Genomic DNA, 25,235 nt, shown 5'->3' on the forward strand with positions numbered 1-25,235 from the left:
ACTATTTTTAAAGCATATAAAATATAAGACTGTACATTCTATTTTATCCAATAGTGACTGCTCCCTTCATTTCCAACAAATATTTGGTTGATATTAGGGGCGTCAGGCAAAATAAAAATGTTATAAACTAATATAAATTCATAAAATTGAGTTTAAATTAATAAGATATACAGTACTGTTAAAAATTGGTGTGATATTGATTTGTGTTGGTCATTTTTCTGCCACTAGATGTCATACCTGCATTATGTAAAATGTTATTGACAGCCAAGTGCATTTTTCTTTTCATATTGAGAGCTATCGAATCTTTAACATGAAGTAACTTGTGAAATTCTGCACCTTTTTAAAATTGTAAAATACAACTAGTCCCCAGTCTCCACAAATATATGCATTATTAAATGTATTACTGACAAATTTGGCCGTGGACGTGTCTGCTGCATTGAGACTGGAATTCCCCCAGTACAGGCTTAAAAATATTAAGTGGCGTTAAAGGAAATAACTCAAAATGAACACACTAATTTTGACACCCCTAGTGGATAGAAATTGAATGTTATTGTATGTACTTTTAAAATGGTACAGTATTAAAAAAAAACACTCCAGATCATATGAAGTACTTCCAGGAGCTGCTTCGTAACAATAGCAATTTGCGGCAACATACAAACTGTAAACAAGACAAGAACAGAAACGCAGTGGTGACTTGCGTGACAAAAAGTAATTTAACAAGGTTTCTCCTCCTCTTGCACCAGATGCTTTGGGACCGTGGCTTCACCTCACCTACAATGTCACACTTTCTGATGGTGACAGTTTGCTGGTGCAAGCAAAACAACCGTTCTTGATGTGTGAATTGGGTGTGAATGCACACATGCTGGAAAAATGGTGGCGTAGCCACATAGCTTTTAGCGATAGGTGCTCAAAAAACAAACGCACATGCACAAAGATGTGCGTCAGTAGTTGATTGGGCACTTTGGGAAAATCACCCCCAGGGCCTCAAGCTGTTTAATGCCACTCGTATTTGAAGTTTACTGTCAAACTCAATGTAAAACTCAGACAATTACAATTGCAAATGCAATTGTATATGTAAAACAAGCAAAAAAGTACCGGTAAACATTTTACTAAGCTAAAGTACAATATTGTTAAAAACGCATGCAAAATTTTGTTTTTGGTCTAGTGTTGGAACGGATTAATAGCACTTCTATTTATTTCAATGGAGAAACATAATTTCAAATAGTGTTTTGAGTGTGATCACTGAACAAATTAAGCTTGTAGATCAAGGCAACACCGTATATATGGATATGGAACATAATTACGGTACCTTTTTGCGACATTATTGTAGCCCACTGATGTGAATCCTGACGTGAAACCAGAGTGGAGCAATTATAACTCGTGTTATATTTAGATGGCACTCTGTAACATCGTAACACAATCATGATTGTCATCTGGAATGAGCCTCGCTGACAGTCTGTCTCTTGCATATTGACTTGAATGTCAATGACTGATGTCATTTTATGGCAGTGTGCAGGTCGTACAAACATTGGCGTATTGTGTGATTCACATATTTGAGCTTTGAAAGGGAGATGCCGACTATCTCAACACTTTTAGAGTTAACCTTATCAGTCGAATCACTGTGTTCTCTTTAGATGTAAAGAAATAGTTTGGAATAATAATCAAGCTTCAAATATGACAACTGTGTTTAGCAGGCAAACTTTGTGAGCTAACAGTTCAAGAGTAATATCACAACGACTGGTTGCAACCTCAAGATCAGAAACAGATGATGGAATGTGACACTGACCGTGACTGTGTAATCATGCGACATACATCTGACACCATTCCTCACCTGTATACTGAGCGGAAGCTATCAGGCAGACATGAAGTGTCCCCTTACAGATTTAATGACGACTTAGAAAATATACAAATCGTATCTCCTGGGGGGAGAAATTAAGAAAATGTGTGAAAGAAGCACAAATAATCATATTGGTAATAGTATAGTTACATGCCAAATCTCTGTCAGCACATTTCATCCACTAACAACGGTATGTATAAAAATACCTTCCGCGGTAGTACATTTGAGGCAAAGTAAACAGTGGTCGAAGCGGCAAGCAGCAGTTCACCATCCTGTCAACGCCAAGGTGGCGATCAAAGGGAACGGTTCCCCTTCAGTGCCTGGGAACAGACGCTTTGATCCTCTTTTGGCCTGACCCCTTTTCGACCTCATGGGTTGAAACAAAGGCCTTTGGTCTCTTCTCAGACCTTAGGAAGGTGTCAGATTGCTGCTAATGTTTGAAGTGAAGGGAATAAGGGGAGGAGACCAATTAATGAAAAAAGTCATTATACAAAACAGCGTATACCGGCCATAGGTTTTTAGATTATACTTTAAGTTCATGTTGTTTGGTTTGACATCTCTGGTGCTAATGATTTTTGAACTGCTAATGACCCTTCATTTAGCAGTCAAACTGACTTCGAGTAGAACTCTGACAGCAGAATTGATTTCTCCAATGATTCAGAGGGTTTGATGCAGCACACGGTTATATTAAGTAATCAAATAGAATGACTTACACCAACACATATCCGCGGAGCTCAGAATCTGTCTGCCTGCACCATAATCAAATTCACTAAAATCACATTTCACTACCTGCGCCAATATTTAGACATGGTTCCAGCAGGCGTCAAGTTTGTTCTACTTTCTGCCACCAAATTGCTCAGCATGGCGCTAAGAGATTAACCAAATACCCAAACAAACGCAAGAGGGCACTTGAAGAGCACCATCCACCACATTGTCGTCTGTTACATACAGTGCATGTTAGTGAGGGGCGTGGCTTTGTGAGAGAGAGGTTAGGTAAGAGATTAGTGAAGTGAGACTCTATTCATGTCTTGCTAGCAGTGTTTATACTTGCATTTCATCTAAAATAAGTTTAAAATGTAAAAAATAAAAAAAAAATAACAAGTGAGGAAACATTCATATATGAATATGAGTTTCAATGTTGAGGAAGTTAGATTTAGTACGTTTGTCATTCCTGTGCTGTATGCAAACTAATAACACATTCATTGCCAGACCAGCAAAAAAAATGCATCATTTGACGTCTTTTTCCATCAATGGCAATGAATGAGTTAAACATAGTAAAAATCAATGAAGTAATTATAAATTGTTGTTATAATGTACAGCAGGGGTGTCCAAACTTTTTCCTCTGAGGGCCACATACAGAAAAATGATTTTTTTTTAAAGTTATTTATTCACACATTCATTGCCAGACCAGCAAAAAATGCATCATTTGACGTCTTGTTCCGTCAATGGCAGTGAATGAGTTAAAAGGCTGTCATGCTGAAGAGCAGTTGTAAGTTCATTTCACAATAGCCACCTCCAAACACAAACACTGATGCGCACGCCGTGTCCATCCCTCCTCTGCAGTCGGACATCATTCTACGTGCCTAATAGGAAACCTACTGCACTTCACCTCGTATCCCATTACCCTGTCAATCATCATTCCCAACGATGTCAAACTGTGTTGGGACTCTGTGGAAGGACTGTGACCTTGTATCACAATACTTCAGTCGGAATGGAACAGAAATATTTATACCTGCCAGACAGATAGACTGATGTATAATTCATGACTTTAAGACTGGCTGTGCTGACCCTGGACTCTGGAAGATGGAGGCTTCTCAGGGTTTATGATACCCTCATTAATACTCGGTGGGGACACTTCCCCTGAAACAGCTCCATTTATGTCCGTTGTGCATTTATGGATGAGATAGGTGGTCTTTGGTTTGTGCATGGATATGAACATAATTTCATGTTAATGTATTCCGCATTGTGGCGTTGCTTTCACATCCGGCTGCTTCAATTGCAGGTTTAGCTACCTGCCCATTGACTTTACATGAACTAGAATTGCCTATATGACCATATAGTCAAACCAATAAACACAACCAGAGCTACATTTCTCAACACATCTGGCCAAGCCATCCACTGCCCTACTGAGATTAAATCAACGGTGCAACAGGTGATGCAATAGTTTTTGGTTCATCTTTGCATCCGTTTATTATTTGTGATTTTTTTCTCAACTAATTTTTAGGCCAAATAGGCCAAAACTAAATGGCACCACTTGGAAATAAATAAATAAATAAATAACTGAATTAAGCTGAGAGTTACAGATGTGCTGAACTTTTTTTTTTAAATTTTTTAAAGATCATATTTTACCTTGACCTTGAGGTGTACACAGCTCAAAATCCAAAAGTCAAAGGATATACTTTATTACTTGCGTTTTTGTACTAAGTACACATAGAAAATTGATTTTTTTTAAAAGTTTTACAGAAAAAAAGCGATTCTATTGCAAGTTTATATCCAACCTCTCCCTTTATAGAAGTTCACAAGTCACATTTGGAGGCCATCAAGCAACATAACCATATCAGCAAAGAATCTCCATGCAGCACTGATTATTATTTGCATCTAACCTGTGCATACCTGATGAAAAAAAATGACAAATGGCGACTGAAAATACCTTGTCGTGTATTTGCAACAAAATGGATGTCGGGACATCTCACAAAAACTGAGCGCGTGTCATCAAAAATAATATAAGCAGGAGAAAACAGATGGGGTAGCGCGATTGCTATTCAGTCATACTGAGCATTGTGTGCCATCTGTTGACAATAAGATGGCAGCTTTACATTGCAGACGATACACAAGGGGCTACTTTTTGGCTGCAATCATCCTTGTTAGAGCTGATAGTTATTTTCGGTAAGTGGCTCATAAGTGCAGATGCAATGATGCTTGTTGTTCAATGTGGGATTAGAGCTGGAAAGTATCCGTGGAATTTCAACAAAAACAAATACTTGTAAAGTATTGTAGCATATGTCCAGGGCAAAAGAAGCATAGTCTACACAAGCACCTGCAATATTATAGACGTTATTTTAATTTATCAAATTGTTTCACCAAAAGGGGAAAATTTGATGTAACGTACATCTTTGTTGTTGTATACTGTACCGGGGTGGAAAAAGTGCTTTCAGCTCAGTGATGTTCAAGGGCAGCTGGTTAGGTGGCGTGTAAGATAACTAGCAAGTTGCAGTTAGCATTGAGCTAGCGATTATCCTTTAAGCTAGCATTTAGCATGTCAGCTCGCGAAAGTTAGCATGCTAGCTTAAGTCTACTGTTCATTACATGGCAGGCAAATAAGAAATGCTGTAACAGTATTTTATATTACTACAGCCAGCATATAAATGTTTCTTTTATACATTATTAGAGCCGTGTCATGCAAGCAAACATCAGAAGGTACTATGAATGAATTAGTTTTCTGGCAGTTTGGCAAATAGCGGGGACGTAGCAAGGGTGGAAATATACATACCATACAAACGAAGGCATGCAAGGTAAGAAAGGCCTTCAGCTCAGAAATATGGCATTTGGTAGTATGCAGTCAGGAAGCAGGCTAGCATCCCCCCAAATACAACCTGAAGTTTCTTTTGTCCACATAGATGAAACTGAAAATCAATACTGATGATTGTGCAGCATTCACCATCCTCAGGCAGCTTTTGCCTTGCAGGTTGGTCCAGGTTTTCACAGCATCAGTATACTTCCTAAGCCTTGAGGAGGTTCCCGAGAGCAAGTCATCAAGTCTGCCTCGGGAAACACATTTGTGAGCAGCCCACTAACTCTGAAATCCTGTGCCAGAGGTAAAACTACCTGTGTAACTTGTAAAAACACTTCAAATGTTTATCAGTGGACCCCAGCTTACGATTTGCATGCATTAAATCAGACTTCAGCGACAATAGTATTTTATTGTCAGTTATTGTTAAAAAAAAATAAAAAATAAAATCATTATGTTCCTAATAGTGGGTAGTTGACACTTAGTTCATTAAAACAAAGTGAACTAAAGTGTTCATTTACTTAAAACCTCAGACATACACGATTACACTCAGAAGGGCATTTGGAAATGAATACTTTGAGTAGCGCGGCCGTAAATTCACCAGGACAGATGCATGGGTTCATCTCTAGTACAACTGTCTAATTTGCATTAGCTGCTGCTCGGTTGTCAGTCATTAGAACGTGCTCAGACTTGCAGCACTCCGGACGCTGAAACAGTTGGTCATAGTTACAGTCGGGATAAACGTTATTAATATCATGAGGCAAATTAAAGAATGTATCCGAGCAAAAATGTGGATGATTTACACATTGACGCAATAAGGCAAAACAAGACGCCGCGACAATCACTAAAACCATTCAAGTGGACATTTCCATTTTCTTTTACAAAAGATCTGCGAGTTAATTTATGCTGTGAGACATAGTCACTAATTTGTGCATATACAGAATCTTAATGGACATCGCTTTAATTTCATCACTGCACATTCCCTACTCATTTCCACAACATTTTACTGGCCTATGCATGAGTAAGCAATGACGATAACAAGCTGACAAAATAATGAGTTCTAAAATATATTCTACTCTTACTTTCATTTATTAAATGCAATTTATTGCAATGGAATGCAAATCAACAGACTCAATCCACAGTTAGCCTCGGAAACAATCAGACTTAACTTTCCTATTTATTTTGACAGCTAGCTGATGAAGTTAAAAATTGTCTGCACTGTATTTGCTTACTGCTAGTGGTCACTGCACTGGAGCTACAGTTCACACTATTTTCTGTGCCAGTGTTCTTATTATTTCAACTTCAAAATGCCATAATTTTGAAATAAGTCAAAACACCTATTTACAATGAAGCGCTCGATCTCCCTTTGTATTTCTTCCTCTGCCCTCCTCTCTTTCGAAAAATGTTGAAAACAGCAGAAAAAAAAAAAAGATGATGTGCCAATGTGGTTGGAGGGTGTTTGAGATCGTGGCGCCCGGGATGATGGGATGCAAATGGATGCGTGAAGTGTTTACACGTGCCTAATTCCCACTTGTCAATCAACTTGAATGCTCAGGAGAGTTTAAAATCAATTTGATTTGACGCAAAGAATGGAAGAATGAGTAAAAAGGGCGCTTGAAGAGAAAGGGTGCGAGAGAAATAGGTCGTCAGGAAACTTCAGTCAGTCAGTATCGCATTGGTGGAAGATTAGTTTTATTTTGTCACTATTTTTGTAAAATGCATAGAATTCAGCACGACGAACCAGGGAAAGCTTCACAATGACCTTCAGCTGTGATCCACTTGATCTTTAGGCCAACCAATTTGAAGCCAGTTGTGCATGCTCGCGCATCACTTTTAAATTCTTTTGTTACAACATTCATGATTAAAATGTACGTACACACAAAATGATTGCAGACGATAATGTGCAGTGTTCCAACCTGCCCCTCTAAAATTTTACGTTTACAAATCTAACTATAATTACAGCAAAAATGTCTTTAGCTAAAAAAAAAAAAAACAAAAAAAAAAAACAAAAAAAAAAAACTAACATTCAAAAAACAGTTTCATTAATGAAATAAAATCAAAATGAAAATGTTATTTTTTAAAAATGAAAACTAACTGTGTTTCTGTAAAGTGCTTTGTGACAGCTCAGGCTGTTTGAAAGCGCTATATAAATAAACTTGAGTTGAGTTGAGTTGAGTTACCGTTGTCACTTAATACAGATGAAGAGAGAGAGAGAGAAAAAAAGTATTTTCTTCCCTCATCCTGTCCTCCATTTTAAAGGCCACTCTAACAACAACAACAAAATGCAGCTGTAGGTGTTGGCACAATATGCAGTACAGGGTGAAATTAATCTTGGTTGTTTGCCGCATCACTTACAGTAACTCCCTGTTCATTTCCATTCGTACAAAATCAAAGCATTTGTCTGAAAACACTTTGCAATTGACCTTGCAGCATTTTAAATGGCTACAATTAATCTGAAAATGTTTGTGTGAGCACAATAAACTCAAAAACTCTTGAATTTGAGCCTACTTCGTCAGCAAATAATTAGATTTGTTGTCTCAAATTTAACTATTTGCTAGACTTCCAATATTACTCCTCAATGCTCCAACTTAAAACCACAATTGAATACCTCCTACCTTGATGAGGCCAACCACCGCAGCCATTATACCGCCCTTCGGTATAGTGTGAGACAATCGGGGGCAGCAGGCAGACGGCGGCAAAGACTGCACGTGGGAGACAATGTAGGATGGAAATAGGGAGCTTACGAAGCTGGTGCACTGATGGGCTGTCATCCGTATTATGCAAATGAAAAGCAGCTGGTTCATACAAGGGTCAACCCTAAAGAAAGTCAGTACGGTGGCAGCCAATCACAACCGAGTACTTGGTTGTCACAGGCCCGGCTGCAACACATGCAGTGCATTACAAGATCAATCAAGTTGCATTTATTAAAATATTTAAAGTTTTGTTTGTCTTACTTTTTAATATTTATTAAACATGAAAAAAAAATAGTAATTTCAAATCACTTAACTCATTCACTCCCAGCCATTTTCACAGAAGCAATCCCATTCGCTCCCGGCTGTTTTACTGGATTTTGACTGATTTTGCAAGGCCCACAGAATATTGTGTTCTATTGCTATAAAAGCATGGAACCTATCAAAAGAAAGATTAAAGTCTCTTCTTTCATCAGGAAAAAAAAAGTATGTTTCTATCTGTTTCCGTTTTGCAGCAATTAGCATTAGAAGAGAGCTAAGTTTCATCAGTTTTCGCAAATCTATTTAAAATTGTAAGTAATTGAGCTTTTTTTCAACATGGCCCTGGTTTATCTCCTTTTCTCTGCTGCCATCTGCTGGCCGTTTGTGTAATAACTACCATTTCTGCAACCGTTCTTTGCAGTTGAGAGGCTGCATCAAAGCGTTCTTTATGCTCTAGCATAAAAAAACAAAAAAAACAAAAACAAAAAAAACGTATAAATACGTCTTTGGGACACTAAGAGCATAAAAAAAACTTATTTATACGTTATTGGGAGTAAATGAGTTAATTGTGTGTGTGTGAATGTGGGGAAAAGCTGTTCCGGAGTTGAAATGCCAAAGGAGGAATTACATGAAGACGCTCCACTGCAACAGTTAAATCATCTATACAGCAGTGTGTTAAATTAACACATTTATTATTTTAGTCCATATTGCTAATCTTCTATAACTCAATGCAGTGTCAAAGCATCTTTGAGGGAGAGTTGATCGGACACAATGTTAAAAGTTACTCTTTAAGTGTTATCCATCCATCCAGCCATCCATTTTCTTAACCGCTTTTCCTCACTAGGGTCGCGGGGGTGCTGGAGCCTATCCCAGCTGGCTTCGGTCAGCAGTTGGGGTACACCCTGAACTGGTTGCCAGCCAATCCAGGGTCTTTAACTCATTCACTGCCATTGACGGAAAAAGACGTCAAATGATGTATTTTTTTTTTTGCTGGTCTGGCAATGAATGTGTTAAGTGTTTAACACTAAAATTAGTGGAGGTTAGTACATTACAACACAGCACAAAAATTGCAACATGTGTGTCAATATCATATCTGACCAATTATTCTCTCTTTCTGATCCAATATTTGGGAACAAATATTTGCTTGGGCCACAGACATATTTTGATCGGTTGTTTTTGGATGAACTAAAAAAAAAATCTTTAAAAATAGTAAATTACAATTACAAATAAATGATAATAAAATAGTGTTCACATAATATCAGCATGCTTAATTAAAATAAGGGACACCTTGTACTAAAAACTTTCAAACACACGCTATTCTATAGCTTAAAAAATAGTGAAATGCCTCAGAGGAGTTTCCTTATTCATCTCAGATTTTCACCGATGTCTTTTTAGAAATGTCGTATCCGTGGTCAACCTTAATTCTAAGGTTAGTCCCAAAGGCCAAATGGTGGTTCCTCAGAATGATGAAGGCCTTTTTGATGTAGCTAATTGATCCACATCTGGGAATAAAACAGTCGAAAAAGAGTCTGAAGTACAAAGTTGAGGATTATGGAAAGCTAGCAGAGTCCAGGGGCGTGCTTCCACTTCTTTTGAAATTTGCATATCAAGGTATCGCAAATTGATGCATTCAAGCAAAACATCTGCCAGCTCTTAACTGATCATTCTCAAATTGATGGTGAAAATGTCAGGTTTTATACCCCAGACAACATTTACCACCCAACATATTATAATGTAAACGTCTTAACAAAGTATGTCTTCATGGTCCCAAAATGGGCACACACTTTATCAATTTTACAACAAAATAGGGAACATTATCAGCACATAAGAATAACAACATAAAAATATGAATATCCACAACATGGGCTGAACATGTTGATGCTGATTTTAAAGCGTAAAAATGTGCGCCTACCTTTTTGGTTCTAATGCATACGGGTACACGACAAATATGAAAATAGTTAAAGTCACTGAAAGAATGTGACAAGAATATAACAATTCAGCAAAATCTACTTTTGAAATGAGCCACGGTGTGCGGGAAAAGCGAATATGCAAATCGACATGAAAGTTGGCGACTATACTATAGGCGTATTTAAAATTGTATGACAGGACTCCAGAGGATTTCAAAAGAATTTCAATGCAGGGTTCACACAGAGTTGAAATCAGAATACTGCGACAGTATTTTGGGGGGGGGGGCTCAGTATAGACAATGGTGAAAAGCAAGGACACATTTCTTTCATCAACCAACTGCAAAATCTGCCACTTTCTATTTTACCGAGCCCTTTTGGTTTTCATTACCCGTATTATTTCACTAAGTGTATGTAAAATATATGAACTACACCCTCGTGATTTACTATGACAAAGGTCCGTGTAATATTCATTGCAAAAATAAATGATTCACCACACTAAATTGATTTATGTTGTAAAATACGTAATCTGGACCAGCTGCTTATTTGCATACGGTTTTATTAAGCAAACCAGCAAAATTAGCTACAAACTTCGACATCTGGACCCGGGCATAAACATACAAGGCAGTTCGTAATTGGCAGGTATAAACTCATGGCGCAATATGAGGTGCAGCTACATAATTTAATTATATCCAATATAAAGATTTTTTTTTTTTTCATTATTGACACCGTCTAATTTACCAATATGTTTATTATTAAAGGCTAAACATTTTTTTCTTCTGCATTTCTACATTTGTCTTTAACAGTGTCACTCATCAGTGAATTTGTAAATGCAGAATTCTCATTACACATCACTCCTCCTGTCGTATGAAATTCCACAGGGGTTCCCAATAAACTGAAACAATGTGGTTAAAGACAGACAATAACAACGGAAAGAGATCGAACATGCAGACGGGAACGAGCACACCTCCATTCTGGCGTTGATTAACCCTGCTAATGTGCTAATTTAGCCTGGTAAATTTTCTCTCTGCAACACCAGTCTCATCAAGGTCCAATTAGCTCCTCCGCAGCCCGCAAACATCCATCATAACGAGACAGACACACTCATCGCTTCTCTTTAATGCCGCAACACACAGCAGCTCCAACGCAGTCAATAGCTTTCCTCATGCGGAACTACGGTAAAATAGTGACCTTCTGCAATCAATAGGCCGCAAATGGCGGTGAATGATGACGCACATTGATTTATTTATTTGCTTTAAACATGCACTTACTTTTAATGTTAGTTTTTGAGGAGGAAAATCTTGTAGTGCCGTGTGTTTTGGCCTGTTGTCCAAAGTAAATTGGAAGAGGCTCAAGCTCAAGTGAAAAAAGCTCTCGCTGCTATAAAGGAATCTCTTAGATTTCTGGATATGTTTGAGTTTTTAAGAAAACACTCAAAATGTGTCATTTCGAAATTAAGTAATTGTTATGTGCTGGAGTTGGATCCGAAAAACGCAGACACGAATAAGACTAACTTATTGACATCGAGAGGCGTGGAACAAACTTGACTAGATGAGAAACAACAAGAGTTGCCCAGAGGAACAGAGGTAGTAATCTGACAAAAACACACCCTTCTCAGACCTGGCATATATAGACAGCGAATCGATCTGATTGGTTGTGCATAGACATGTGGGTAACAGGACTGACGTGGAATTATCTGATTGGCTGTTGACCAGATAAATAGATTAAAAACTCCTGACATCACATAGCGTCTTACCAGTTGAAACTAGATTACATCAGTTCAAAACAGACACTTGTCCTCACGGTCATGACCCAAACATAACCCTTGTATGACCCTAGTCATGACAGTAAACATAACCCTGACATGACCTTAGTCTGGACAGTAAACATAGCCCTTGCATGACCCTAGTCACGACAGTAAACATAACCCTTGCATGACCCTAGTCATGGCAGTAAGCATAAAATAACCCTTACATGACTCTAGTCATGACAGTAAACATAACCTCTGCATGACCCGAGTCATGACAGTAAACATAAACCTTGCATGACCCTAGTCACGACAGTAATCATAACATAAACCTTACATTGACCCTAGTCATGACAGGAAGCATAACCCTTGCATGACCCTAGTCATAACAGTAAACATAACTCTTACATGACCCTAGTCGTGACAGTAAGCATAACCCTTGCATTACCCTAGTCATGACAGTAAACATAACCCTTACATGACCCAAGTCGTGACAGTAATTTTCAAACTATAACATGTTTTCCTGACCCATGCACGATGGATGTGTGATGTGTTAAATGTTTCCCTGACCGACAATTTCAGGACTCACTATTGATTTCTCCACATGCTGCTCACCCCTCCACTGTGTCAACAATCGTGTGTTCACTACTATAACGTGTAAAAAGCAGAGGTCAAACCCTATGCATAGAATGCATATACTACTATGAAAGAGTCATGAAAAACACAGATTTAATCTTTGGATATATGCAGATTGTCCAGATGTGGATTGTGGAATAATTTGCAAGGAATCTGCAGAGCAAGGAAGCAAAAAAAGAAAAAAAAAATCTGGCAGAGCAGATTTTGCTGTTTGGCAGGATTTTGTTTTCAGACACAGACAGCTGACCATTGTGCATATACAAAGAAGGGGAATATGCATATGGAATATACCGTTCTGTATTTATGCACATTGCCATCATTCTTGAAGACAGTTTCAGAAAACTAGTGCAGATGAATATCATATCTGGATTAGGACAGAAACATAATTCATGTTGTCAAAAACTGGCACTTCAAAAGAGTGTGAACGAAAACAAAAGCATTGTAAGATGTGACATGTTCACATCCATTGTCCCACATGCATACCTGATCACGCATTCACACATTTACCACACCATCTGTCACCGTGCTGATTCCAGAACAATAAGTGGAATTTCCCCTCCTACCCCCGCTTCAAAGTGGAGATAATATTTCAGCCCATTTGTGCTTTTCACGCAATCATAGATCATGTCAATTTGTAAGCAGGCCTCATTTATCTAACCACGTTCACACTCGGTGGATGCAACGGCAGAATTTCGAGGATACAGGTTGCTAGTTTATGACATTTCTAATACAAATGATTCACAATTACATTCCCTCCTGTGGAGAATATCTAATTAACCCAAGCAGCGTGCCCTCGGACTGTGAGAACAAATATACAGCGACACGGTGGGGGGTTAGGGGTGGGAGAGATATGCGTGTTCCAAATGGAGCAGCTGTGGGAGTGATTCGAGAAACTTCTTGCTGGGAAACAGCATTACCAACAACTGAGCCATTAGGTCAGAAGCATTTCAGTGTAAAAATGTCCTAAATAACCCATCTGCAAAAAAATTCCACGCGCGGTGATTTTCATGACGCGGATATAGAAGAGCGGTTAAGTACACGAAAACCGGTTGAAGTATTCTGAATGTCAAACTTGAATTGAGGTACTTGAATATAATTTCTAATCAGTCCGACTGAGGTGATACTTGTAAAATGAGTGCTATGATAATGTTGTGACAGGATATTTTTCTGTCCTGGTTTATTGACTAAAATTTCACAACATTGTCCATGTCATGTTCTGCCTGAGATAAATTTAATTTTCCTGTCAGTTGACTCAACTTGTTGTTTATCTGCCACAGATACATTTTGAACATGTTCAAAATGTGTACTGTATGTCTGTTATTAACTCATTCACCATTTTCACTGAAGCAACCCCTTTACTGGATTTTGACTGCTTTTGCAAGGCCCACAGAGTATTGTATTCTAATGCTATAAATCATTGAATCTACCAAAGGAAAAATTAGCATCTCTTCTTTCATCAGGAAAAAAAAAAAAAAAGTATATTTCTATCTGTTTCCGTTTTGCAGCAATTAGCATTAGAATATAGCTAAGTTTCATCCCAAATCTGTTTAAAACAGTGGGGAAAAGTTTTTTGCAACATGGCTCTGTTTGATCTCTTATACTCTTCTGCCACCTGCTGGCTGTTTTTTTTTAATCACTACCATTGCTTCAAGCGTTTTCTTCAGTTCCGAGGCTGCGTCAAAGCCTTCTGTATGCTCTAGCATAAAAAAAACAACAACATAGAAAACGTATAAATACGTCTTTGGGAGCAAATGAGTTAATAGATAAGTTTGTCCGATGATGCCCATTTTTTTTTAATTATTAAGCGGCGTGACCAAAAAGAAATAACCAATTTAGGACGTTTATTTGAAATACAATTAAACACAAACATATTTATAGTCTTTATGGTTCGAACGAAGCCTCAGCTGTAGCAAGAGCCAGTACGGCGGTAATTACCCAGTGCTGACATGTTAATCAGGAGATATTTTTTTCTATCTTTAAACCCAAGGTAGGATGATAGAGAGAGGACTCTTGCAGGACAAATTACAGCACACTTTCTGGTGATCAATGAGCGCTGCAGTACAGGGCCAGCTGTGTTATCACTGCTTTTTCATCCCCATCTGCTGCTACTACAGCTGAACTGACACTCTTTCAATTCATTGGCCGTTACTTCCCGGACAGACACTCACGCGCGTATTTGATTATCACAGCTGTGTTTGTGCTTTTTATTTTTGGATGTTCGCATTTTTTCACTAACATCTTCTCGACATCTCAACTCAATCTCAAGCTGTTTTTTTTTTTTGTTTGTTTAATTTTCTTATGGAATGGAATGTTCCTTCAATTTGGATTTGGTAGAATAAAGAATATAATGTATTTTTGAATGAGCAGCATAACCTAATAAATAAATAAATAAATACATAAATAGCTTTAAAATGTTTGGTTGTGCTGAGCTGATTTGAAATAAATTGTCGGTGTAGGAAATTGATTTGTCAGCACAAAATATTGCGCACCAATACACGAACCTCAGTAACCTCAAGATTCTTTATTTAGATAACCCACAGAGCGCTTGCTTTGACATGAAAGAAAAATCTGTGGCCGTTTCATGAAGATCAGCTGTAAATTGTGGCTGGAAGAGATTGGACGCCAGCCAGAATGTATGGAAAAAGTGGAATATTATTGCACGGAACGGTGTCTCCTCTACCGAGAAGTCTTTTTACAAGATCCTACGAAGTGTCTGGGGATTTTTTTTTTTTCTTTTAGTCCATTTATCAACATTTGTGACTTGTGAGGTCAGAGTTTCATATAATCTCCGAGTTCATCCCATAGGTGTTTAATGGGGAGGAGGTTAGGGATTTCAACGTGTTTGACATCAAATTCACCCAACCATGCCCTTTACGAACCTTGTTGAGTTTGAGCATATTGGCACAGTCATAATGAAAAAAAATCCCATATAGACAAAACGGCATTGCGTAAAATGTCTTGATAAAATAAAAACGTGTATGAATCCTTAAAAAAAAAATCAACCTGCAATTACAGTACACAACATGCACCCAAGATTAAATGTTTCTTCTCTTTCTTAGTCAGCGTATGATTTATAAATCGTAACTCCCCCAAAATAGTACTCACTCTTTTGCTGTTTTTGCTGAAATGGTCATCTGCATTTGCTGCGATTGTGCTTGTTTTGAACACCTCTGATTTGCCCAAGCCTAATTACTTTTCATTTAGTGCCACAAACCAGAAAACAACCCAAGGCGTCCCCCAAGCAAGAGAGCTGAATTAACAAATTTTTCCACGGATGGCAAAGAGCTGTTTACCTGCCAGAATCTCAGGGGTGAATGTCAACTGTAATCACACACTTAATGTTTGCCTGTTGTGTTTTTGATTCAAGTCGGCTTTATTAAATAGTAGAAATAGTAAATAAATTAGCTTACTCTATGCAAGAATACAAATGCACCATATTTGGAATGAGTGATTTCCATCCATTTTCTTGACCGCTTATTCCTCATAAGGGTCGCGGGGGGTGCTGGAGCCTATCTTAGCTGGCTTTCGGCAGGAGGCGGGGTACACCCGGAACTGATTACCAGCCAATCACAGGGCACACAGAGACGAACAACCATCCACACCCACAAGCACACCTAGGGACAATTCGGAGCGCCCAATTAACCTGCCATGCATGTCTTTGGAATGTGGGAGGAGACCGGAGTACCCGGAGAAGACCCACGCAGGCACAAGGAAAACATGCAAACTCCACCCAGGAAGGCCAGAGCATGGACTCGAACCCGAGTTCTCAGTACTGGGAGGTGGACGTGCTAATAAGTCATCCACCGTGCCGCCAAAATGAGTGATTTGATTTTATCAACTCAAGACTAATTTAATTTATGAACTTAATAAACAGGGTATCCTAGATGTATTTTCTTTGTAGTGCGCCTTTTCTAGAAGTACAAACGTGTATTTATTAACACTTTGAGTGTTGAAGAGTTTTTTATCTTTTAATCTTTTTTTTTTTTTTTAAATCTCTGCCCTGCTGCTCCACATACTGTACTTGAGAAAAATTAAGGCAAGTTATGAATTCTATCTCAAACATTTTACTCAATTCAGGAATATGTATTCTTTGTGTACGCACGTGTCAATACTTTTTAAAAATGAAAAAATAACTGAAGCAACATCTTATATTTACAAAACTAGCGATAACTATAGCGAACATGTCCATTCTTCTATCCATCTATCTTCAATCTATCTTTGGCAGTTAATATCATACATGAGCTTTCCCGGTTCAATTTATAATTATTTATTCCAATATTGCGGTATGCACGTACAGTACAAAAGAAGGAAGGTCAAACAATGGTTCTAAAATTGTAGTGTATTTTATTCGTAACACTGTGTGACTATTTTTTTAAATCTTACACTCAACAAATATTTGATGTATTTTATTTAAAAAGAAAAACTAAAACAAATACTAAACCTATTAAAGCTATCCATTTCGGAAAACTATAAATAAATAAAAATGTAAAAAAAAAATAATCTTTTTTTTTCTTTTCTTTTTTTTTCTTTCTTTTTTTTTTCTAAAAAAAAATAATAATAAAAATGAACAAACTTTTCAAAACTAATTAAAACTAACTAAAAAAAAAAGAAAAGTCAAATCAAAATAAAAATTATAATGAAGCATCTTAAACTATTGTGTGTACACTATCCGTGTAATTGAAATGGAAATTGAAGTTGATGCAACATTTTAAAAAAGCCTTTTCCAAATTACTTCATAAACCTTTTCTTATTTGTGATTCTTTAAATCAGCTAAGGGCTGTTTGAAAGCGCTATATAAATAAAGATGACTTGACTTGATTTGGTTGTCTTAGCATTCACACACAATCCAGCCTGCACAGTAAAGACAGATGCATGAAGTCACAACCTGATTGGACGTTGGTGATGTATTGTGTGATAAACAGAAAAGACCCAACAAAAGTGTTGAATACATTCCGTATTTTATATTTTGCTATTTTTACTTGCTGAGATGTCACAAAAACCTGCAAAAATATCGAAGGACAATGATGTCGCGGTTCCTCTGGGTTTGCAGAGAAACACGGGAGGATTTTCTACATTTACAAAATCCCAAACAATGAAACCTAGCAACATCCTCAGATAAATGTCGGTTCACCCAAAGGACAACGTGAAATGCTGCAACTTCTACACTGAAGAGTAAAAAGAAACATGGGAGAGCAACAACTTTAGATCAAAACAAACATTCATTTGCATATTGTGCAAAACACATTTTGGATGATAATATTGTCAACAGTGGACAAAAATGCAAATTACAAAAAAAACAAGGAAAAGATGATCTCAGTTTTTGGTTTGTTTGCAGTTTATCAGTTGACCAACACTCAGCAGAGACATTTTGGAACATTAGATTGTAGGCGCCAGCCTCATCTAAGATTGACAATCGAGTTTAAATCCAGACAAACACGTTTTTTGGATAAAAGGGAACCATGCAAGAAGGAGTCCGGTGACATTCTATTCAACCTTTGTGAACTACCTCGACTGGGATTCACATCAGCGAATACGTTTCAGAGACTTATCCTAAAGATAAATGCGGGTTTTACACCATCACTAAGTATCAGCTTGACTGGAAGCAGAAGAGTTCACTGCAGGGGGACTGCAGCCCTCACCGTCCTCTGTCATCCCTGCAGGAGAGAGCGAATCAGAGAGAACAAGAGCTTGATGGACAGACTGTGGAAGTGGCTCAGTCAGGGGTCCATAATGGAGATGTGCATCTGCTGCGTTATGCAAAGCGCTCACACGGAGAGCGTCCACGGAGACGGTGTGAGTTGGATGATCAAGAAGAATTCAAAGAAGGCACGTGGGGGTTTTTTAATTTGCAACACCAACCTGTTATTACGTTGCAGCTTCACAGAGTTAGAGTAAATGTTAAATTGTAAAACAAAATTCACCCTCACACGAGTCAAAGGTTTCTGAGAATGTATATTCTGAATGAATGTTGGTAAAACAGGCTTCAGAAAATGTCTTCCCTAAAAATATATAAGTGATATATGACCCACAGTTAGGCGTGAAAGCTGAAAATGACGTGACATATAAAAATGCCAGCACCTCTATAGACACCATGACTGCATATAAATAAATTTAACCAGGCCCGTGAATCACTTCCGCATAGAACCTGCAGCCCTGTCGCGTTTATTCCCAGCAGCCTTGACGAACAGCAATAACCGCTGCAAGACAGTGATCCATCTGCATTACATTTACAAACTACTAAAACAACACTCACCTTTTCTCCTTGTCCCACAGCACAAAGCGCGGCTGAAGCAGGAGCTGAGGACAGAAAGCATTAAACTAAAAGGTCATCGCTCAGTTATTAGGCATGGCGCTGTTTGCTAATAGCTCTGCCCAGAGAGGCAGCTATTGATCAGGACCTGTCCCCGCTCCAACAGGGAGGATTACGCACATTTCATTTGTTCTATCTAATTGAGCAGGGTTCACCTTGTGGGGGAGTCGTCATGCATGTACACACGCAAAAAGTGCATACAGTATATGCTTGTTTTAATCCTAGCATGTATTTGCGTATACAAACAAACAAACACTTCCAAATGAGCGTTGTGGAAGCAACAACAAACAACGGAAGCCAATATTATTCGTCAGTAATATTTGTGTATTGGTCTGAAGAAACTATTGTCTTATATAAATATATTGACAGAACTGTGAATGAGCTTACATGTTGTACACGAGCGAGAGTTAATCGCACGACTTTCTGAATAAATAGTGGTAATAATCAATAATGGGTTTTCAAGTAGATTAGATAAGTGGATCTGAATTCTGGACACATCAGGACCTGCATCTTTGCATGTCGTATCGCACTCAAAGCAAACACTTTCCCAAATGTGTGTTATGTCTCTTAAGTATCGTGCTGTTTAGTGGCTGATTAAGAAAGGCTACAACTAACACAAATCCACTTTGTATTTCTAGCAGCACAAACACCATAACAAGGGTCAAAACACTTTAATATAGTGATGTCACTATGGTAATGTTTATGAATGATACGAGCAACATAAAAACTGGGGATTTTGTAGAACAGGCACCACAGAAGTCCATGAAATAACGCCCAATTCGGGACGGACGCGGTGCGTTTTCCGTATGGTGGCCGTCCGGATGCCACAAGAATAGAACACATTCAAGTCTGCGTGTCAATTGACACCAGCTGCGGTACGGTGCGGAACGGATGCGGCGATGCGGAAGGTTTCTGCAAGTGAAACTTTTTTACTGATTTTTATGAAGCTGAAGAAATGACACGAGCCGGACAGGAAGTCGGGTGTCTCGCATCAAGGTAAATCCGGTATATCTCACAATAAAACCGTGTGCAAACTCTTTTCTTTTTCCTCTTTTTTTAGGGGGGCTAACTAAGTAAATGTTCCTCTATTATACGACACACTTTGCTTCTTATGCCAATACAGACTTTGGAGGTTTGTGAAAAGAGTCAGGTCAGGGTGAATGGTTGACATACCATGTAATACTTTGGCCAAGATTGTATGTTACTACTAAGGAAGATGAACCTCTTTGGCAGCCAATAAACTTCTGCCTTAAGTCATGAGTGAAGATCAAAAATCAGCCAGAGCGGTAAGCAAAAGTAGAACCTGACGCCGAACACCATGACAAAGAAATTTTTTCAAATATAGCTTACGTGTAAAATCTTCACAGTATGCCATTTAATTTTATTTCATGGATTACAAGTTCCGTTGTTTACTTAGGTAGGATTTATTGTACGGATGCATTTGGAATCGAAAGAACAAGTTCAAGATTTGCAAAAGCAAAATGGAAGTTTGACTTCTGTTTAATTCATCAAAGCCTTGCAAGATGTTTATCATCGTTCACGGAGCATTTGATGTATTGCTGCAGTTGCTGTACAGCCTTTGTTTTGTGGGAGGTCAATAACTCATCTGCGATCACGCAGTGTGACCGTTGTGATGCACTCTGATCGGGAGAGTAAGACTCTTTTGGTGATCAACAGCAAATCTGTCACTGCTATACAGACTGACAACCTTAAGAAGCATCTTCAACAGCCCGATAACTTACACAGTATTTTATCATGGCAAGAAAGGTTCTATAGGGCAGTTGCTGCACACATTAATCATTTTATAATTATGCATTGCATGCAAGGCCTTGGCATGTTGACAAATTAAGCAATCTGAAAAGGCACAAGGATGCAGGGGGCTTAAACGAACTATTCTCAGATAAGTTGGGACCATAGCATGCTGCACATTACTGCCAAAGCCTTGAGGATAATGTACTCTAACAGGATTGTGATTTTAAAGAGCCACTGAGGATGTCAACTTTTTAGGTTTATAATATCATACACTTCCAGATAGGGTCACCATGCAGACATCCCGTTTTAAACGGGATTTCGACAGCCCCATTGTTTCGTCCTGTTTTTTTTGTTGTTGTTGTTTTTTTTATAAATACAACTTTTATAACTGTATGTATTCGCAAACAGGCGTGTTTTTGACATACTGGAACTACAACCACTTCCTGCTTCTGTGTCTAAGAATCATGGGAAATGTAGTCTTACTAGCCTAATTCTGACCCAACACAAACTAAGCTTTTTTGGTAGCATATTTCGAATGTTTCAAATTCAAACGATGGGACCGGTGCATGGTCCAGTAAACGACCCAGTCATCTTCCAATAGCTGCCAGTACCGGGCAAAAAAAAGGTTGTTTAGCGCTGTTGAACTGTCCACCAAGATAGCATTTAGCATTGGCTACAGCAATAACACAAACACAGGTAACGGATTTGCTAAATTTAATTTGTTATAAATAGTTTGTGGTTACAATTTATTGTATATTTGATTTTAAATTGTAGTGTCTCTGCTTTTAATTGTATGAATACTGGTCACCCTACCTCCAGATGAACTATTTTTTGGAAGAATTTCTGCTGCAAACCTTCTCTCATTTGGCTCAAGCACAAAATTTCTGGCATGTTACATAACCACAAAAAGTTTAAATTCCAAATCGCAGTTGTTTTGGAACTGCGTTTATGGTTAGGAAAGATTTAGTAAACTCTAGGGGTGTTAAAAAAAATCGATTCGGCGATATATCGCAATACTACATCGCGCGATTCTCGAATCGATTCAATAATCGGCAGAATCGATTTTTTATTTTTTTATTTTTTTTAGGATTCACACCTTGAGCATGGAAGAATGTTATATGAACGGAACATTAAGCCTTAATATTTTATTTTAATGCTGTTCAAACATGAAACAGATTACAACCTCTATAAGACTGAAATTTCAGATAAATAAATAATACATTTTCATATAAATCTTACACTCTACAAGCTTACTGATTAGTATTTTCTAAATTTGAATGAAAAAAATCGCAACAATCGACTTATAAATTCGTATCGGGATTAATCGGTATCGAATCGAATCGTGACCTGTGAATCGTGATACGAATCGAATCGTCAGGTACTAGGCAATTCACACCCCTAGTAAACTCTATACAAAATCAGGCGAACCCAACGCTTAGAATTGACTCTGTAAACGTCCAGTCTTCCATGATTGTTCATCAGTCTTGTGTAAAGCATTTGAAAAGTAATAAGTAATAATTCTGACAATTCTCGAGTTGTGACATTGGCGGTATTTAACGTTCACCGCTCACACACGGTCATTAAGAAACAAAAGTAATTTTTTCCAAAATGTAAATGTACTTGAAGTACAATTTATTTTCTAATTGTATGGTTAGAATAAAGATATACTACCGGTGCGCCTACAAGACCAGTAGAGATATGTGAAAATTGTACATGAGTAGATAAATATTTGCCGTCTGTTATATTACAAGACTCCCGTTCTTTATATTACACAACTGTGCTGACCTACTGCACCATGGACAGTTTCAATTTCACAGCCAGTGTCCATTATGCACACGACAGATTAAGGGTCTTGTGCAGCCTAATCGCAGACAGAGTCAGATTGCCCTCAATGTGGCTTCACTGGCTCTTAATGAGGCCATTTTCCTGCAGCGAAGTTCACTCAAGGGGAACTAATCTCTGGTGTGAAAGTCCAAGGGGGCAGAGAGTAGGAAAATGGCTGCAAGACTTCTTGTTTTTTATGGATTGTGTCTGCTTTCAGGCTATCGAAGGATCACGCACACCTGTTTTGTTTTGTTTTTCCCCACAAGACTTTAGTAAGAAATTGTATGAGGTTTTCTACTGCCACAATGCACCTACACCATTGTGATTTTTATTTTTTATTTTTTTAACCAAAAGACTGAATTTAGCCATCATTTTAAAGTGGTTATTATGAATAATTTCATGATAATTAATAAATAAAGGTTTGATAGATCCATAGTACATTTTCAAGACATCTGAATGTTAAAAACAAACACCTGGCTCGGGTATTACAGCCAACAATATATGCTGTGCCTCAAATCACAAGTACAATTCCACATACATATAAATAAAACAAACTGCACACTAAGGTAGCAATGGATTCCTATGGTTTTCGATTGAACCAAGTCAACTGGGCCTTATTCATCTCACAAGGTGTTCCCTCCTTGCAACACAAAACTGGCATTGATAAAAAGAGTGGCACTTTGAGGATAGAGCGGCAAAGCAGACGGTCGTAGTCAACGAAGGCAAAAAATAGCCCAAAAACAAAAAAGTTTGAAAAATGGAAAGGCAAACCAGGACACATTCTGAAAAGTAATGAACACAGAATAGATGTCTTAAAAAAAAAAAAAAAAAAAAAAAAAAAAGACAGTCACAGTCAAACATAATGTTTACATACTGCTTGTACGGTCTTAATAGCCATCTTAATTCCAGCTGAAATTGTTTTCCCATTATTACAAAAATAGATTATTAAAATTCCTTTCCTCTTACCCTTAGTCACCTAAAAAATATAATATTATTACAGTGTACTCTTTCAGTACACACTGGAAAACCCGTCCCGTTGAATGATTTCACTTTTGCTCATAAATAATACATTGACATGGAGATAATTGATATTTTGGACATCGAACGATTCTTGATTAAAGCGTGTCTTGTCTCATTACGACTTCAATATATAAGACTGTTGTGGATATTGCACAACAATTAGTTTTGTAAAGTAACTTTTCTGTGACACTTTGCAATACTGTAGAAGATAACATTTTTGCAATGGGATATGCCTCCATATTTTGTAAATAATATTTCATTTTAAATAACATGACTGAACTGCTTGATGAATTGTTAGACGTGCTTCAATATCAGATCGCAGACATACCATATGAATCTATCGGACCTCACTTTTTGTTGCTCCTTTTAACAAAATTAACAATCATAAATAACTACTGGAGTTGTCGATAAATGTTATTCCATATAAGTGGGTAATTTTGCAAACTAAAGACTGTAAATCAATCAAGTTATTGGTCCAAGAGTAAAACTACTACTGCATTGATTGTAGCATCCTGGGTTGAAATAAAGGTGGTCTCTCCAAACTTTATTTCCTCCTTTACCTTCCTTTAGTGTGAACACACCATAAAAGATACAATAAAAAATAAACAAAATGCCATTAACAAACGGCATGTTCTGTGCATCCAGTTTACCTTATTTAAGCTATATACTACAAATGAATTCCCTTAAATTATGGTTTTATAGCCTTTACAATATCTTCTTTGAGAAATTTTAGCCTTGCCCTTTGTCACTTCCTTAAAACAAAAATAAACCATACAGAAACACAAATTCTCAGTAAACAAAACAAAATCTTGAGCCATAGCGTTGCTAGCCATTTACCAATGTGCGTTAGCACACTCTAGTGGACGAAAACGAGTGTCCCACCATGCAGCAATTCACACAAAAAACGTAAAATGTAGCAATAGTTAATAAACAATAAACATGACTGATACGAACCTCGTTCCCTTTTCAACCATGGGGTTAATGAATCGGTCAGTGAATCCTTAACTTTATTTGGTTTTGTTCTCTGTCTCTCTGGCGCACACACGTCATCCTTGACCCTGGAAGACAACGCTACTAATGGCGGTATGTCGGTTAGCTACATCACTTCCTATCGACACCATTTCCTGTAAACTTCAAAATAAAAGCGCCATTTATATTACAATCTCACAATGGACCAAAAACAATTCTGTAGTACAAAAATGCAATACCAAAAAATAATAGCAGGGTCATTTACATTGATTATCCCTGGAGAAAAAAATAAATAAATAAATAAATACTTACAAAATATTGCTTGGTCTATAGAGTGAGCGTATTTTTTCTCGAGAGCAGCTTGTTTTACGCACATAGGCAGTTTGCTCCTCTTCCCTGTCAAAATACATGCACACACATTCACTTGAACATTAGCATTCTGACCTTTGACACTCAGGGATCACCGCAAAGTCTCATTAGTCACAATATGCAAAGGCACCATTGTGAAAAAGGTTGGCAAAAGTGAAACGTAATGGAATAGCTGCTGTCAGTGGAAAGGGAATATAACTACTGTCTAACTCTAAGTGGCCATTCATATTTTCCGGAAACAAAACTGAATTAAAAGTTAAATCAAGAAGGGAAGACCATTAGTAGCTGCATAGTGCGCATTGAGATGGCTGCTAATAGCGCCAAAGTTAAATGTTATAATGATGGCTGACAAAAGCCTTGCCAAGGCAGTCTGTCTGTGATGGATTACAATTTGGACACTTAACAACT

At 37.8% G+C, this 25,235-nt stretch overlaps 1 protein-coding gene and 1 long non-coding RNA gene across 4 annotated transcripts in view; both read right to left on the reverse strand.

Annotated features, from left to right (window-relative positions):
• The window catches only part of LOC144031002 (ephrin type-A receptor 6-like), a 187,172-nt gene extending 179,058 nt beyond the window's left edge, over positions 1–8,114 (reverse strand). For 2 of the 3 annotated variants that reach the window (XM_077537681.1, XM_077537680.1), the window contains exon 1: positions 5,328–5,359. In XM_077537681.1, coding sequence (XP_077393807.1) covers positions 5,328–5,344 — 17 coding nt within the window. In that variant the 5' untranslated portion in view covers positions 5,345–5,359. Of the gene's footprint in view, positions 1–5,327; positions 5,360–7,960 lie in introns of those variants that run through there. The other variant, XM_077537683.1, reaches the window with a different exon arrangement.
• Positions 8,115–17,524: 9,410 nt separating this feature from the next.
• On the reverse strand, positions 17,525–24,585 carry LOC144030728 (uncharacterized). Its single transcript, XR_013287343.1, has 3 exons — positions 24,444–24,585; positions 18,837–18,880; positions 17,525–18,237 (listed from the first exon to the last, which is right to left on the reverse strand). It is a non-coding gene; the product is annotated as an uncharacterized LOC144030728 (long non-coding RNA).
• Positions 24,586–25,235: the final 650 nt, after the last annotated feature.

The sequence above is a fragment of the Festucalex cinctus genome, chromosome 11 (genome assembly GCF_051991245.1).
Source record: "Festucalex cinctus isolate MCC-2025b chromosome 11, RoL_Fcin_1.0, whole genome shotgun sequence".
Lineage (NCBI taxonomy): Eukaryota > Metazoa > Chordata > Actinopteri > Syngnathiformes > Syngnathidae > Festucalex > Festucalex cinctus.